Source organism: Zootoca vivipara, chromosome 2 (genome assembly GCF_965207765.1).
Source record: "Zootoca vivipara chromosome 2, rZooViv2.hap1.1, whole genome shotgun sequence".
Classification (NCBI taxonomy): Eukaryota; Metazoa; Chordata; class Lepidosauria; order Squamata; family Lacertidae; genus Zootoca; species Zootoca vivipara.
The window spans coordinates 4,652,354-4,668,042 of NC_142584.1; the positions used below are offsets into that span (position 1 = coordinate 4,652,354).

The following is a 15,689-nucleotide window of genomic DNA, read 5'->3' on the forward strand; positions in this document are numbered from 1 at the left end:
AATGGTCTCCCTCAGGAAGTTGTGGACTCTCCTTCCTTGAAGGTTTTAAAGCAGAGGTTGGATGGCCACCTGTCACTGATGTTTTAGCTGAGATCCCTGCATTGCACAGGGTTGGACTAGATGATGCTTGGGGTTCCTTCCAAATCTACAATTCTATGAGTCTATTAAAATTAAATTAAATTTTAATTAATTAAATTAAAATACACCTGCTTCTTGGGAGAAAAGCAATGACAAACCTAGACAGCATCTTAAAAAGCAGAGACATCACCTTGCCGACAAAGGTCCGTATAGTTAAAGCTATGGTTTTCCCCAGTAGTGATGTATGGAAGTGAGAGCTGGACCATAAAGAAGGCTGATCGCCAAAGAATTGATGCTTTTGAATTATGGTGCTGGAGGAGACTCTTGAGAGTCCCACGGACTGCAAGAAGATCAAACCTATCCATTCTGAAGGAAATCAGCCCTGAAGGACAGATCCTGAAGCTGAGGCTCCAGTACTTTGGCCACCTCATGAGAAGAGAAGACTCCCTGGAAAAGACCCTGATGCTGGGAAAGATTGAGGGCACAAGGAGAAGGGGACGACAGAGGACGAGATGGTTGGACAGTGTTCTCGAAGCTACAAACATGAGTTTGACCAAGCTGCGGGAGGCAGGGGAATACAGGAGTGCCTGGCGTGCTCCGGTCCATGGGGTCATGAAGTGACACGACTAAACAACAACATTCTATCTTTAGGCGGAGGAGGCAATCACTTCAACCACCAGATGCTGGGGGGCAGGGAGCGGTGAAGAGGACGGAGCTATTTGTGCCATGTGAATTGTGGTGCACCAACTAAGAAGTTGCCTCAAGTGTCTGGGCCAGTGCCTGGGTGGGTGAGGGATCGTGAGATGTAAAATGCACTTTAGATTCATGTTTCCTGAGGCGAAATGGGAAGCTGCCTTCTCCCCCCACTGAAGCCTTGTCTACTAGGGTTGCACAGCAGCAGTGACTTCCAGAAAGATCTCATGAGATCTTGTGGAACTCTCACAAGAGTTCTGAGAACTGTCGTGAGATGTCGCAGGAAGCCGCTGTCATTACCCTGCTTCACTCCAACTCATTGGTGGGGCCGGACCTGCCTCTGGGGCTCCGCTTGTTGTCACCCCCCCCCCCCCAGTGGGATGCTGCAAGGGAAGTTCCCTTGAGAGTGGATGGAAAGAAAAGGAAGTTTCTAGAATTGGCACTCTGGGATTTCACAGTACAGCCAGCACCTCTGATTTATACTGCAGCCTTGCAAGGCCTATTGCTGCTCAACACGGGAGGCCAATGTACCACCACACATGTGCCCCCAGAGGTGTTTTCTGGTGTTCACAGGGTCTCGTCCCCTCCTTGCCCCTCCTTTCACTGAAATCAGGGTTGAAAGAAACCTTCTGTTGTAGCCAATAGATGCCTCATTGCACCATGGAGGGCATTTTTGGCGGTGGGTAAGAGCTGGGTAAGAGAGGGTTACCCAGACACGGTGGCAGAATGGATCAGGTGTTGGAAGGCTAGGGTTCAAATCTCTGCTCTGCCACAAAGCTTAGCAGATGAATGTGGGCCAGTCAGTGTCCCCCAGTCTAACCTATCTCACCGGCTTGTTGTGAGTGTAAAATGCGGGAGGAGAAGCGTGTTTGTCACTCTGAGCTCCTTGGAGGGTGGGAGAGGGAAAAATAGGTAAGCAAACAGATTGGCAAAACGTTCTCAGAAGGAGTTGGATGCTGAATGTGCAGAGGTAAGCTGATACGTGAACATGTAGAAAAGTAAACATGTAGAAAATTCTGGGAGCTCTTGTTCTCCACAGTCTTGTTTTCAAAATTTCACTGTCTCTGGTCCTTTGGGAGAAATAGGGTATTGTCCGCCCCCCAACCACAAAAAAAATTACCTTAGTGCCAAGTGCTTCCAACCATGTGCAGACTGTTCTGTTCCCTTTTTTTAAAGGAACAATGAAATCACTGGACACACCTGTTTTATATTTTGTGTTCCAGCAATTGAATGCAAAGATGAAATTCTGACTAGTTTTGCAACCTGCAAACCTGCATTTAATCAACCTGCTGCATTTCAATGTCCTAAAAGAGCGGAGGTTGCTTCTTGGGCTGCTAGTCATTTTAGGCAAAGCTTCATTTGCATTTTTGAACATCCTCTCCCCCCCTTCCAAAACAAACAGGCCGTTTCCACGCATTCCCTGCTCGCCCCCATCACCCCTAGGGAGCAGCCTGCCCAACCCCATTGGCCTCTGCTGGCTGCCAATAGATGTTCCTGTGATATAAATGATAAATGGCTTTTTATAGGCAAAAATAGTCAGTGGTTGTGTCCGATAGTCTGCCAAGCCAGCAGCTGAAGCCAGCCTGGATCTATCAAAGCGCGTATTCCCCCCTCTCTCTGGTTGCCTTAAATGGCTTTTGTGTGTTTCCTTTTTTGCCTTTGCTAGCGGTTGTGAACCTTTTCTACCTTGTGCCCCCTCCCAACCGCAACTCAACCCTACCGCAGGTTGCATCCTGTGCAGCAACCCAGGATTTAAGTAAGGGGGGGGGACACAACCCCTTTGCTGTGGTGAAGAAAGAAGAAATATTGGGATGTTTTTAGAAAATAAACAGTGGACTAGGCCCTGGCTGGCGGCGCTGAAGCCCTCCTGGACTGACAGGGTGGACCCTGAAGGCTCTTGTGGACAGTGAAGGTCCTCAGTACCTCCCTGCTCATGGCAGAGGTTCTTCAAGTCCAGCGGGCCCATATGCACAGCCCCATCCTCAGGTAAGAACAGGGAGTGGTCGTTTTCCTGGGCTGAGGCTGCAATCCTGCACAGACTTGCCGTGCAGTCCTAAGCGTGGTGGCATTCAACTCAGTTTTTCAGTTGAGCAAATCCATTGCAATGAATGGAGCTGACTTAGCCATGTCCATTAATTTCAGTGGGTTTGCTCAGAGTAAAGACTTAGCTGAATACCAGTACCCTCTGTCTACTCAGTTTGCACCCAGGTAAGTGGGGCTAGGATTACCTAGGAGTTTGTCCCACTGAACTCAGTGGGGTTTACTTCTGAGCAGACAGGTACAGGCTTGTGCTGTAGAAGTTCTGAGTTGTTGTAAAGCTGGACTAGAAAGTGCCCCTGTGCCTGGGGGTTTGTTTGGCTGCTTCTAGGTTTCAGCCAGGCTGCCTTTTCAAGATGGAAAACCCACTAACGGTGAGCTCAAAGTTATTTTATACGGTTTATGTTCCTCCTCTTCCTTCCTCTTCTTTTGAAAAGGGCCTTAGGGACGGTTAGTAAATTCTATAGCACTTGAGGGAAAAATAAAGAAGGCTGTGATACCTTAAAGACCAGCAGTTTCATTGTTTGTAAGCCGAGCAGGCGCATTGTCTACACCAGATTTTAGGGGCTCTTGGGGAAGATGTATTCAGTGTGGGGCTCTTCCTGAATGAGTCCACCTCCATGACACTGTCGCCACTGCCTAGCCACTTAATTAACAATTTTCTACATTTCATAGAATCATGGAATTGTAGAGTTAGTCCAACTCTCTGGAATGCATGAATCCCAGTACCCAGGCCCCCAACCAGACCAGACCCTGCTTACCTTTGCAAATGTGCTAGAAATTTTATTGCTGCACCACTGTTTTATATTCCACCTTTTCTCCAAGGAGCTTAGTGCTCCCCCCCCCAACTCTATTTATCCTAACAACAACCCTGTGGGTTAGGTTTGTTGTTGTTTAGTCGTTTAGTCGTGCCCAACTCTTCGTGACCCCATGGACCAGAGCACACCAGGCACTCCTGTCTCTCTTCCACTGCTTCCCATAGTTTGGTCAGACTCATGTTGGTAGCTTCGAGAACACAGTCCAACCATCTCATCCTCTGTCGCCCCCTGTGGGTTAGGTTAGATTAGACATCCACAGTGACTGGTCCAAAGTCACCCAGTGTGCATCACATCTGGTGTGATGGCTGATACACTGTCTCACCATTGGTGCATGCTCTGGTTTTCTCCTGCTTGGACTACTGCAATGTGCTCCACCTGGGGCTACCTTTGAAGGCGACTCAGAAACTGCACATAATCCAGAATGCAGCAGCTAGACTGGTGACTGGGAGCAGCCACCAGGACCATATAACACCAGTCCTGAGAGATCTACACTGGCTCCCAGTATGTTTCTGATCACAATTCAAAGGGTTGGTGCTGACCTTTAAAGCCCTAAATGGCCCCAGCCTAGTATACCTGAAGGAGTGTCTCCACCCCTATTGTTCAGCCTGGACACTGAGATCCAGCTCCGAGGGCCTTCTTGGCAGTGGCACCCTCCTTGTGGAATGCCCTCCCATCAGATGTCAAATAAATAAACAACTACGGTATCTGACTTTTAGAAGACATCTGAAGGCAGTCCTGTGCAAGGAAGTTTTTAATGTTTGAAGTTTTATTGTCGCTTTAATATTTTGTTGGGAGCCGCCCAGAATGTCTGGGGAAACCCAGTCAGATGGGCAGCATATAAATAGTAAAATTATTAATTATTACTATTATTTGGGATTCAAACCCTGTCCTCCCACAGCTTAGTCAAATGCAGATGGTAGCTCATCTCAGGGTGGTGGGTTCAAACCCCACGTTGGGCAAAGGTTTCCTGCAAGGGATGGGCTAGAATGCCCTCCTGGTCCCTTCCAACTCTACTGTTCTATGATTCTAGCCACTACACTACTCTGGGACACTGGAGCAGAACACAAGGAAAGCAAATTGGGAGCATTTCTATGTTATATTCTGTTAATGTTGATACTCCACATTCCCTCCAAGTTGCTCAAGGTTCTCCCTGCTCCATTTATCCTCATAATGCCCCTGTGGGTAGGTTAGGTTGAGGAATGTATGAAACTGCCGTGAACAGAGTGAGACCATTGATCCAGTGCTTTCTGAAAGCTGCTGTCCAAGATGTCAGGCAGGAGACTCTCCCAGCCCTACCTGGAGATGCAGTCAATTGGACCTGAGGCCATTTGCATGGAATGCATGCACTCTACCAATGCGCTCCCCCCCCCATGGCTGCCTCAGGGTCACCCAGTGAGATCCTCTGTGCTCTCCCTCCGCACCACTCAGGGTCGTCTTAAGCATCCCTGGCGCCCTGGTGCGGCGGATCCCTCTGGCGCCCCCCGTTCTGTTTCCCAGCGCGGCGGGCGGGCTCAGCGCGCAGTGTGGCTGCTGGGCACTGCTGCGTGGTGGGTGGGTGGATGGGTGCAGCACGGCTGCAGGCGCTGCTGCATGGCAGGTGGGTGGGCTTAGCGTGCAGCGCAGCTGCACGGCGCCCCCCCTAGCGGGAGGGCACCCTGGCGCCCTGCGCCACCCAGCCTAGCCGTAGGGCTGGCCTTGACACCACTGCTCAGAAGGGCAAGGGGAGGCTGCTGTTCCTTCTCCACCTTGCTGCTGTCCCTGCTTGTGTGCTTCCAGAGCGCAGTAATCAGGCAAAGGGGGGGGGGAGAACAATAGAATCGTAGGAAGATCACAGCCAGGGGACTTGGGGCAGGGTAGGCAGTAAGCAAAGGTTTCCCTGCTAGGGCGTAGGCCTTGGTGGATGCCTGACATTGCTGACCCCCTTCTGTTGGCTTAGCTTGGCACCCAGGGGGCCATTCTGGCTGGGGCTGATGCAAGCTGGAGTCCAACAACATCTGTAGGGCCACAGGTTCTCCTCTGGCACAGATGGAGTGGGGAATCAATGGAATGAGGTTACCCTGGAATACCAGATACTGTGGGGGCACTCTTTCAGTGCAAAAGTGGTGTTTGCCCCCCCCCCCCCCTGCTTGCTTTGTTTATTCCTTCTTTGTGACCTAATTGAGTTCTGCTTCAGCAGCATTATTAATTCCCCCCCCCAACTATTTCTTCTTCTTCCTGGAAATATTGACATCACTATTCCCATCAGTGGCAATGTCACTCAGGGCAGATGCATCTAATTTAGAACGAGGCCCTTCTTTCCAGAACTGCATCGCCTTGACTTTGCCTGAATGGGTGACCAAGAGGGGAACAGGCCCCTCCCTTTGAATCTTTTTCTTTCCTGAGTATTTAACTCTTTAAAGTAGATTTAAAAAAAATTAAAAAAAACTTTGAACAATGTGCCTCTTAAATTGGGGACAGCAAGGCAATCTTCTGTTTTCCTTAAGTGTGATCAAGTTTTCAGAGTTCTTTTCTTGACTGGGCCAGATCAGCTCTGGCTGCGTTGGAAAAAAACCTTTTGCTCGTACCATATAAATCAAGACAGTGACTATGCCATGGTGTCGTAAGGTCATTGTAGGGATGTGGAAAAATGTGTTTTGGTTTCTCGGAGTTTCGTATTTTTCAAATATTGCTTTCATTCTCCACATTGCTGCATAAGTTTGCAGTTTGTTTTAACAAAATCCAGCGTAAAATAATCAGCATTACAGTGTGAATTTCTCCATATATATACACATGTTTTTACATACCATATTATATATAGTCTGCATCAACAGAAGTCTAGTGTCCCAATCAAGTGACTTATAAGTCTTGCTCTATACTGCTTTGGTCAGACCACACCTGGACTTCTGTGTCCAGTTCTGAGCACCACAATTTAAGAATATTGACAAGCTGGAACATGTACAGAGGAGGGTGACCAAGATGATCTGGTAACCAAACCTTGTGAGGAATGATGGAGGGAATTGGGTATGTTAAACCTGGGAAAGAGACGCCTGGGAGGAGATATGATAGCCGCCTTCAAATATCTCAAGGGCTGCTCTGGAGGGGAGGCCTCAAACCAATGGCTTCAAGTTACAAGAAAGGAGATTCTGACTAAACATCAGAAAGAACGTTTTGATGGTAAGAGCTGTTTAACAATGAACAGTAGAACAGTCTCCCTTGAGAGGTGGTGGACTTGCCTTCCTTGGAGGTTTATAAACAGAGGCTGGATGGCCACCTGTGATGTATGATCTAGTTGAGATTCTTGCATTGCAGGGGGTTGGATTAGATTACTCTTGGGGTCCTTTCCGACCCTATGATTCTATGATTTTGTGCCATTTTCCCCATTACAGACATTTTTGCAATTTCCCCTAATGTACCTTCATGTGCTATGCCTTTGATGTCTATTTTACCCTAGTGTGTGTATTTTTATACACATTCTGCTAAGAAGTGCAAAAATTTGCGGAAGCAATTGCTTCTACATGCGAAAGTTGAAGGATAGCTGTGTTCTGGTTTGTACATTGTTTCGGAAACTGCAGATTAGGTGAGTGTGCCTTTGAACGTGAACTGAACTCCTCCCCCAACCCCACTGGTGGCCCAACCCTGCGCTGCCCCCCCTGCCCTTTCACCCACCCAGCCCGGCTCAATCTGCTGAGTGTTGCTACACACGCCTTCCCCCAAGTCCTGGCCTTGTGGCTGCATCTTCTAGGCCTTGGGTGCTCTTGCGGGGAGTTTCTTCAACCAGAACTCCTGGTGTGGAAGGATATGGGTGCTAATTCTTGTCTGGAAACTTCCTTCCCTTCCTAAGGGAAGCTGAATGGCATATCAGTGCTGAGCAGAGTTAAAGCAGCTTGCAAGACGGTTGCGAGGCAGCAGCTCCTGTCCCCTCAACTAACATGCTGTTTAGCGTTCTACTCGCACAATGTGGCTGATCACGATCAGGACTGGTGCCCACACAAGGTGCCTGCCACCAGAGTGTGACAAGTGTAGGGACCCTGGTGGGTGTGGGGCGGAACGAACAGCTCATTACAAACACAAAGGAAACTCTCTGCCATCGCTCACATGCGCTAAAATGCTGCAAGTCAACTTTCTGCAGTTACCTAGTAACGCTACTGGGAGGGAAAGTAAGTTGCACAGTGATGTTTCCAACTTGAGACCTTGCAGTGGGTTTGAGGGTCACCTTTGCTTCTCTTCTCCATAACTGGGGTCCCTAGAAATGAGAGGAGAGGTGGGGAGGCAAATCTGGGCCCAAAGGGGAGGTACGCTGAGGAGAACGTGGCTTTGCTTTCAACTGCAGCTTGCACAATTTCTCCATCCTTCATGGCTTGTGCCTGTGTGTAGCTGCCATCTGCTACTGATATTCCTCAGCAGCAGGAGGGAAGTGTGCGATCACACACACACACACACACACACACACACACACACACACACTGATCCTGATCCAGTTTTTATGGTTCAGGGGAGAGGCAGGATGTTTCTTAGAGCCTCACAATTTTTTCTACTCTGTCTTCCGCTGCATTTAGGGACCCAGGGTGATAATACAGGAAGTGTAGAATTCCCCCACCCCTGCCAGTGCGTTTGGCACCTTCATCTTTTAGAGCAGGCATAGGAAAACCTGGCCCTCCAGATGTGTTGGGACTACAACTCCCATGATCCCTAGCTAACAGGACACAGTGGTCAGGGATGATAGGAATTGTAGTCCCAAAACATCTGGAGGGCCGAGTTTGTCTATGCCTGTTTTAGAGGAATTCTATCCTTATGACTGTAATTTGTTTTAATTTGTTTTGGACATCGCATTTTCAAATACAGTCATACCTCGGGTTACAGACGCTTCAGGTTGCGTTTTTTCAGGTTGCGTCCCGTGCCAAAACCGGAAGTACCCGAATGGGTTACTTCTGGGTTTTGGTGCTCACGCATGCACAGAAACACTAAATCACACTTTGCGCATGCGCAGAAGTGTCAAATTGCGACCCGTGCGTGCGCAGACGTGGGGCTGCGGGTTGTGAACGTGCCTCCCGCATGGATCACGTTCGCAACCCGAGCGTCCACTGTAGCTGTAACGTACCCTTGCACCTTATGGTGAAGGGTGGGTAAGAAATCATCATCATCATCATCAACAACAGCAGCAACTAATAATAAAACAATTATAGCAACTTGCCTTATAGGGCTCTTGAAGAAGATTGTCCTCATAGCAGCCTTAAAAGGCCAGTCTTATCCATCAGATACGCTGCCAGCCCTGCTTGCTGTGCTCACCCCACTTCCCTTTCCACCCTCTTTTACTCTCACACCCTTCAGCCCTTACCCACTCAAACTCCTTTAACCTCCTCCCCTCCAATTCCCAAAGCTACCCCTCCCCCACCTCCCCCAACAGTTCACAGAGGAGAGAGGAATGAAGAGGAGACAAGACTTTCTTTCCTTCTCCCTCTGGTGCTGCCCAAATGAAGTGCGCCATTTGAAACGTATCCTTCCTTCTGCCAGCAGCACATTAAGGGGAGAAAGACTTCAACCTGTGGTGAGGTGACAGTGGTGGGGAGCGCATGAAGACTTGCCTGTGCTGCCCGCCCAGTTGCCCACTTGCTCATGCCATTGAACCACTCACCAATTCACTTTCTCCCTCAGCCAGGCCGCATGCTTGCTCGGACCCCAGGCTTGCCTCACCTTGTTATGCACACATTTGAGCAAACAGGGCAGTCTCGAGCAGGTCGGCCACCCTGGCGCTGAGGGGCGGAGATCGCTCCGGTGCCCCCAGCCTCGCAGTGTGCAGCATGGTTTCCGTGCAGCGCCCTGCCTGCTGACCCGGCGCCCTGGCGCACCGCGCCACCGGGGGTCTACCTAGAGCTGGCCCCGTGAGCAAATAAGCCCTGTTTAGGGAAGTTTTTAATGTGTGACATTTTAATGTATTTTTATTTTTGTTGGAAGCCACCCAGAGTGGCTGGGGAAACCCAGCCAGATGGGCGGGGTACAAATAATAAATTATTATTATTATTATTATTATTATTATTATTATTATTAGCAGCAAGTGGGCTGGTGTGTGGCAGCCACAATGACTACGGGGAACATGGGAAGGCCTGATGAGCCATTTCAAACCTGCTTGCTCTGCTCGCCTGCTTGCTTCTACTGCTGCCCTTCCTGCTCCACTCAGTTGCTGTGTCCAATGTTGTCATGCTGCAGTTTGTGTGGCCGCCTAGTGGTGACCACACAAACTGCAGCATGGCAACTTTTTTGGGGGTAAGAATATTATATAGTAAGCTATGACTATGCATGTCATAGGGACGCAGGTGGCGCTGTGGGTTAAACCGCAGAGCCTAGGGCTTGCTGATCAGAAGGTTGGCGGTTCGAATCCCTGCGATGGGGTGAGCTCCCATTGCTCGGTCCCTACTCCTGCCAACCTAGCCGTTCAAAAGCACGTCAAAGTACAAGTGGATAAATAGGGAAGGTAAACGGCATTTCTGTGTGCTGCTCTGGTTCACCAGAAGTGGCTTTGTCATGCTGGCCACATGACCTGGAAGCTGTATGCCGGCTCCCTCGGCCAATAACACGAAATGAGCGCGCAACCCCAGAGTCGGTATCGACTGGACTTAATGGTCAGGGGCCCCTTTACCTTTACCTATGCATGTATATACAGTAAAAGCAATGGCCAAGTTGACCACCTTATTGTTTACTTGTAAACAAAATCTGCCCTTATTCCCTTATGGGGTACACAAGAGCCCTTATAGAGTCCTTTTGTAGGTTCTCCTTTGGTAGGAGAAAATAACAGAGACCAACCAGAGAATATTGAGAAGCAAAGCAGCTAGTAAGCCTGATCCTTATTAAAGCTGTTGTAACTGGGTGCTCCCCTCACACACAGGAGAGAGGAGGAGGACCCAGAGCAAAAGTGTGCCTGCCCTTATACAGACTTTTAAAATTGCCCACCCTCAAACTCCAGACCACCCCCAGAAACATCATACATACATCACAGAAGGGGTGTAGCCCATGACCACACACCCCAGATACGTCATACCTACCTAATAGAAAAGGTGGTCTACAACAGAAATCTGAATGCGTTATCTCCTGTCTGGCAAGTTACCTGATTGCCTTATCTGATTGCCTTTTCTGGTAGTCTGACCATTCCTTTGAGATGGTAATCACTTAATTCCTAAGACAGTGGGGAGGTTCCCTCATCCTCTCCCTCCTTGTGGAGAAACATTTAGTCAGTTTGGGAGTAAAAATGGTTTCAGGACTGTCTTCCTGTGCTGCTTCAGACGTGGTTTATATATCTATGTACATATTTGCTTGGTACATTTATGAACATTTATTATATATATATATATATATATATATCCTTAATTTTTTTTATTACAGTAGTGATGACCACTTGATGCTTCACTAGGGTTGTTCATCTGCTTACTAGAATGTACCGTCTCTGGAAGTTGAGTCTCCATGTGGGGCAGGCATGCACTCCTCTTAAGTCCTCCAGTGCACATGTGTTTTGATGCATGCACATGAACGCGGAGTCTTCTCTAGGCCACCACTTGCCACTTCACATGCTGCAGCTGCCCACGTTCATTTTAATGCATGATACAGCAAGCACTTCCCTCCCTAGCAGTACATCATTTATCAAAATAACAAATGTGGGTGCTCTTTGCTACTTCTGATACGTGGCCGAGTTTTTCTTAATCGGTTGTCTCCCCACCCTCTACTAATCAGTATCTGGACAGTAAATGTCATCTGATCTGGGCAGTTGGGCCTCCTTGTCTTTAGTTATATAGCACTAGAATTGGTGGACATCTAGTGAAGCTGAATGTTGAAAGATTCAGGGCAGATAAAAGGAAACCCTTCTTCAAATACCGGTAGCACATAGTTAAATGATTGAATTTGTTCACACAAGAGGCAATGATGGCCAGCTGGCTTTGAAAGAAGATTAGAGAAACTCATGGAGGGTAAGGCTATGAATGGCTAGTAGCCAGGATGGCTTCGTTTTACCTCCCCCGTCAGTTGCTGGAACTTGTAGGAGGCGAGAGAGCTCTTGCACCCTGGTTTTGCTTTTGTGGTCTTCCCATGGATGTCTGGACTAGATGGGCTACTGGCCAGATCCAGCAAAACTCCTACTGTGTGGAAGGGGCTTGAGAATAGCCTTTATTTTTTATGTTTGCTGTCTTTCAAAAACAAACCAAAAAACAAAAAACACCACACACGGGACTTCCGGCGAAGCATTATGGCGGGCGCCACGGCGCCACAGAGCTCCTGAGGTCAGTCGGCAGATCTAGACTGCCTGGGGGGCTCCTGACCCGCCGGGACCACCGCCGCCGCTGCGTGAGAGCCGGGGGTGTCTAGTGAACCGGTTGAGGGGCCGCCCCCCCCGCCCGCCTGCCACCTCAGTGTGTTTCAGGCCGGAATTGAGGGCACCCGGCCGCCGGTCATACAGAGCCCCGGGGCCTTGAATCACCCGCAACGCGGCGCACCGAAGCCTCAGAAAGGGAAGGGGGATCTTAAATTTTTTTTTAAAAAAAAGCCCCGACCTTTTCGCTGCCGCCGCCATCGCCACGTTCGATCCAGAGAGGGAGAGGAGCCTCGGACCTGTCATCCTCCCTGCTGCTGCGCTACCGCGCCGAGGTCACCCGGCTACCTGGAGCCCCGGGGCCGAAGGGACTCAGGAGTGAGAGTGGGGTGCCTGGGGGAAGGGGAGAGACCCTGACCCAGATACCCCGCCGTCGAGCTGCCTCCGCTACCCCCGCCGCTAAACTGAGGGAGAGGGAAAAAAACAAGCAAAAATAAAACCACCAGTTCCTAGCCCTTTTACTAAATTTCTACCCTTTTTAAGCTGTCCTCTCTCTCCTCCAAACCTCTTTTACCTTAGCCTTATATTATTCCTTCCACCTCAATACATAAACCCTTTCCATACACTCAAACCCACCTCCCCAATATATCCTCTCCTTATTTTTACCCTCCGTCTCACTTGTTACTTTCCACCCTCATTTTGTCTTCTCTTTCCTTTTCGGTTCCTTCTTTCCCCCTTTTAAATTGAACCCCCCTATCTAGTCTGTTTATTAACCTGTCTCCAATAGGGGAGCCTTTCCTCCCACTCATCACCCCCCTTTAAAATAAACACTTCTATTTTATTTTTATCTTATTTCCTTCATTCCACTACATAAACCTTCTCCTTGAACCCCTTCCCAGACACTCAATTCCCCTTTATTTGCCCATTCCTTATCTTCCCCTTCCACCCCACTTATCACTCCTCACCCCTTCTTTTGTTTTATACCCTCTTTGTTTGTTGAGTTGCTTGTTTGCCCATCCATAAACTACCCCCCCTTTTTTTCTCTTTCTCTCTTTCCCCGCCTGTTTGTTTGTCTACTCTCACCTGTTTGTTTGTCTATTTGTCCTTGGGTCTACCCGCCTCTCTGAGTACCTGACCACCGCTTTGACAACACTGTTGAGGAGAGTACGACAACCTCAGAGAAATTCACATAACATCGCCAAGAGATGACACAAATGATTGCCTAAACCGAACGCTCTGCAGAAGCCACCAGTCAACAACGCCTGACTAGTCCAATAACCCAACACCCAGAAATCCTCATCGCCATAACCCCTAACCGCAACACGTCCCACTCCGAGAGAATGCCAAACAAACCTCAAACCAAAAACGTCAAGGAGATAAAGGTGTCACCAACTAAAAAGATGGTAAAAAACATTGAGATCACAACACCTCCTCAAAATGATGAAATATTACAACACCTAAGAGAAATGGAAGAGAGAATGACTAGTAAACTGGAAGCTGCAGTGGAAAATGCAACGGCCCCTATACAGTTACTAATCAGCAATCTTACCTCCAGAGTGGAAGCTCTAGAAAAGAAGAATCAACTGCAAGAAGGAATAATAGAGCAATATCGGGATGAAACCACACGCATGAATGAGAAATTGTGTGAACTGGAAAGAGAAACCGAAGAATTGAGAATTAAACAAGCAGACATCGAAGACCGAAACAGACGCTGCAATATCCGCTTCCGCAACTTCCCAGAAAAAGCAGAGGAGAAAAGCCCAGCAGACCTAATTGTGAGCTGGTTGAAAGATACAATCCCAAATCTGACACTCGAGGTATCCGATCTGGAAAGGGCACACAGAGCTCTAAAACCTTTGCCAAAACCTGGTGCCCACCCAAGAGACATCATAGTGTGCTTTTCACGCTACAGAAAAAAGGAGGAGATATGGAACAGCCTCAAAAACTCAACCAACCTCCAATACAAAAACAATTCCATATTGGTCCTACAAGATCTATCCCAGGACACCCTAAATCGGAGAAAAAACCTACGTCCATACACTCAGCTTCTTCAGCAAAAAGGGATTCGATACCGTTGGGGCTTTCCCTTCCGTCTCATCGTGACAACCGACACAACGCAATACATGGCTACCAACGAAACGGAAGCCCAACAACTATTGAGGAACCTTGGACTCGACCCTCCATCGAACCAGCAACAGAAAGACTTACCAAGTGACAGCCGAGATCAAGAAAGTGGAATAACAGTAAATGAGTGGATGGAAGTAAAGAGAGGAAAGAGACAACAGAAGCAATACATCAAGACTCGTCGATTCAACCATCTACCATCGCGCACAAAATCATTCTACCGAACATTCTCCACAGGACGCCTAACCACGATCAACCGAACCAAAACATCACTGAGGAACAACCCTACAACAACAACAACAACAACCACAGCTAAATGAGGCAACCGGAAAACATCTCAAACTGCAGGACTGGTGATTCCCCCTACCCCCCCCTCCCCATAGGCCTTGAACATAACTATCATCATCAATATCCCCCCCAACCCCACACCTCCATAGAACCTACCCCATCCCAACCCCACCCTGACACCAGTCCAGATAACCTCAATCACATTCCCCATCAACCACAACCCATATCTCCAGTATCCCTTTCATACCAAACAAGAGAAAAACAACTCCCCCAACATCCATAACACAACTCACTATCAGGCTAAAACATGATACCTATTCAACAACATGGTGGCACCAGAGCGCACCAACACATACACACACTCTAACACATCAGTGATGTTGCTATTAACATTGGCAACATTGCTCACGAACCTTATACCAGACACTAACATTACAAAACCACTCTACACCGTCTCGCTGATCATCCCCTGTCACAAACGACAAAGGGGAAGGCCTGTCCTTGAGTACAGCCCTTCACATCAGCCGAGACCAAGGACCAACCGGCTATTTGCCAAAAAGTCCAAAATACCCCAAACGAACACCTATATAACTACATATAGGAAACCCTCTATAACTTACCTCCCACTCTTTAACCCGATTCTAATTCTGATCCCATTGAACCCCCACCTGCCACATCATAAGTCAGCGCAACTCCAATGGTTCAATACACGACACGAAGTGAGGGACATGGGACAACCCAAACGGGTTGGCAAGGAACCATCCTACAGAATAAATAAACAAGATGACTAGCTTAAAAGCAATTACACTAAATGTGAGGGGGCTGGGAAACCCAATCAAGAGAAAACGTATTACCTCATACATAAATACCATGAAACCACACATCACCTTCCTACAAGAAATACACAACCCACCCAAAGGGAACAAACTCCTGAATGACCCTCGTTTTAGTCAACAATGGGTAGCACAAGGCTCAGGAAAGGCCCGCGGAGTAGCTGTAATAATTAGTAGGGACTTGAATTTCAACGCCACAACAGTCCTAAAGGACAAAAAAGGTAGATTCATTTTCATTAAAGGAATACTAGATGGCAAAATTAAACTGACAATCGGCTCATTATATGGCCCTAACTCGAGACAACTTGAATTCTTTCAAAAAACACTAAACAAGTTCCTTTCTTTCTCTGAGGGGGAAGCAATTCTAGGAGGCGACCTTAACTTAAATATTAAGGGCATAACTCTGGAAAACACACATCCTGTAAGCTCACAGGCAACCCTCCTCAACCCTCCCTCCCAAACAACTAAGGCTTCTTACAAGTTACTAAAAATGTTAAAAAACAGGGGTCTTTATGACATTTGGGGCGAACACAACCCGGGAGACATCAC

General features: G+C 48.2%; 1 protein-coding gene across 8 annotated transcripts in view; it reads left to right on the forward strand.

Moving 5' to 3' along the window:
* PDE1B (phosphodiesterase 1B) overlaps positions 1-15,689 on the forward strand; it is a 145,482-nt gene that overhangs the window by 71,687 nt on the left and 58,106 nt on the right. Inside the window, exon 1 of one of the 8 annotated variants that reach the window (XM_035101338.3) lies at positions 2,563-2,757. The exons of the other annotated variants lie outside the window; for them this stretch is intronic. Within the exon in view, the coding sequence (XP_034957229.1) occupies positions 2,705-2,757 (53 nt within the window). The 5' untranslated portion in view covers positions 2,563-2,704. Of the gene's footprint in view, positions 1-2,562; positions 2,758-15,689 lie in introns of those variants that run through there. 8 annotated transcript variants of the gene reach the window in all.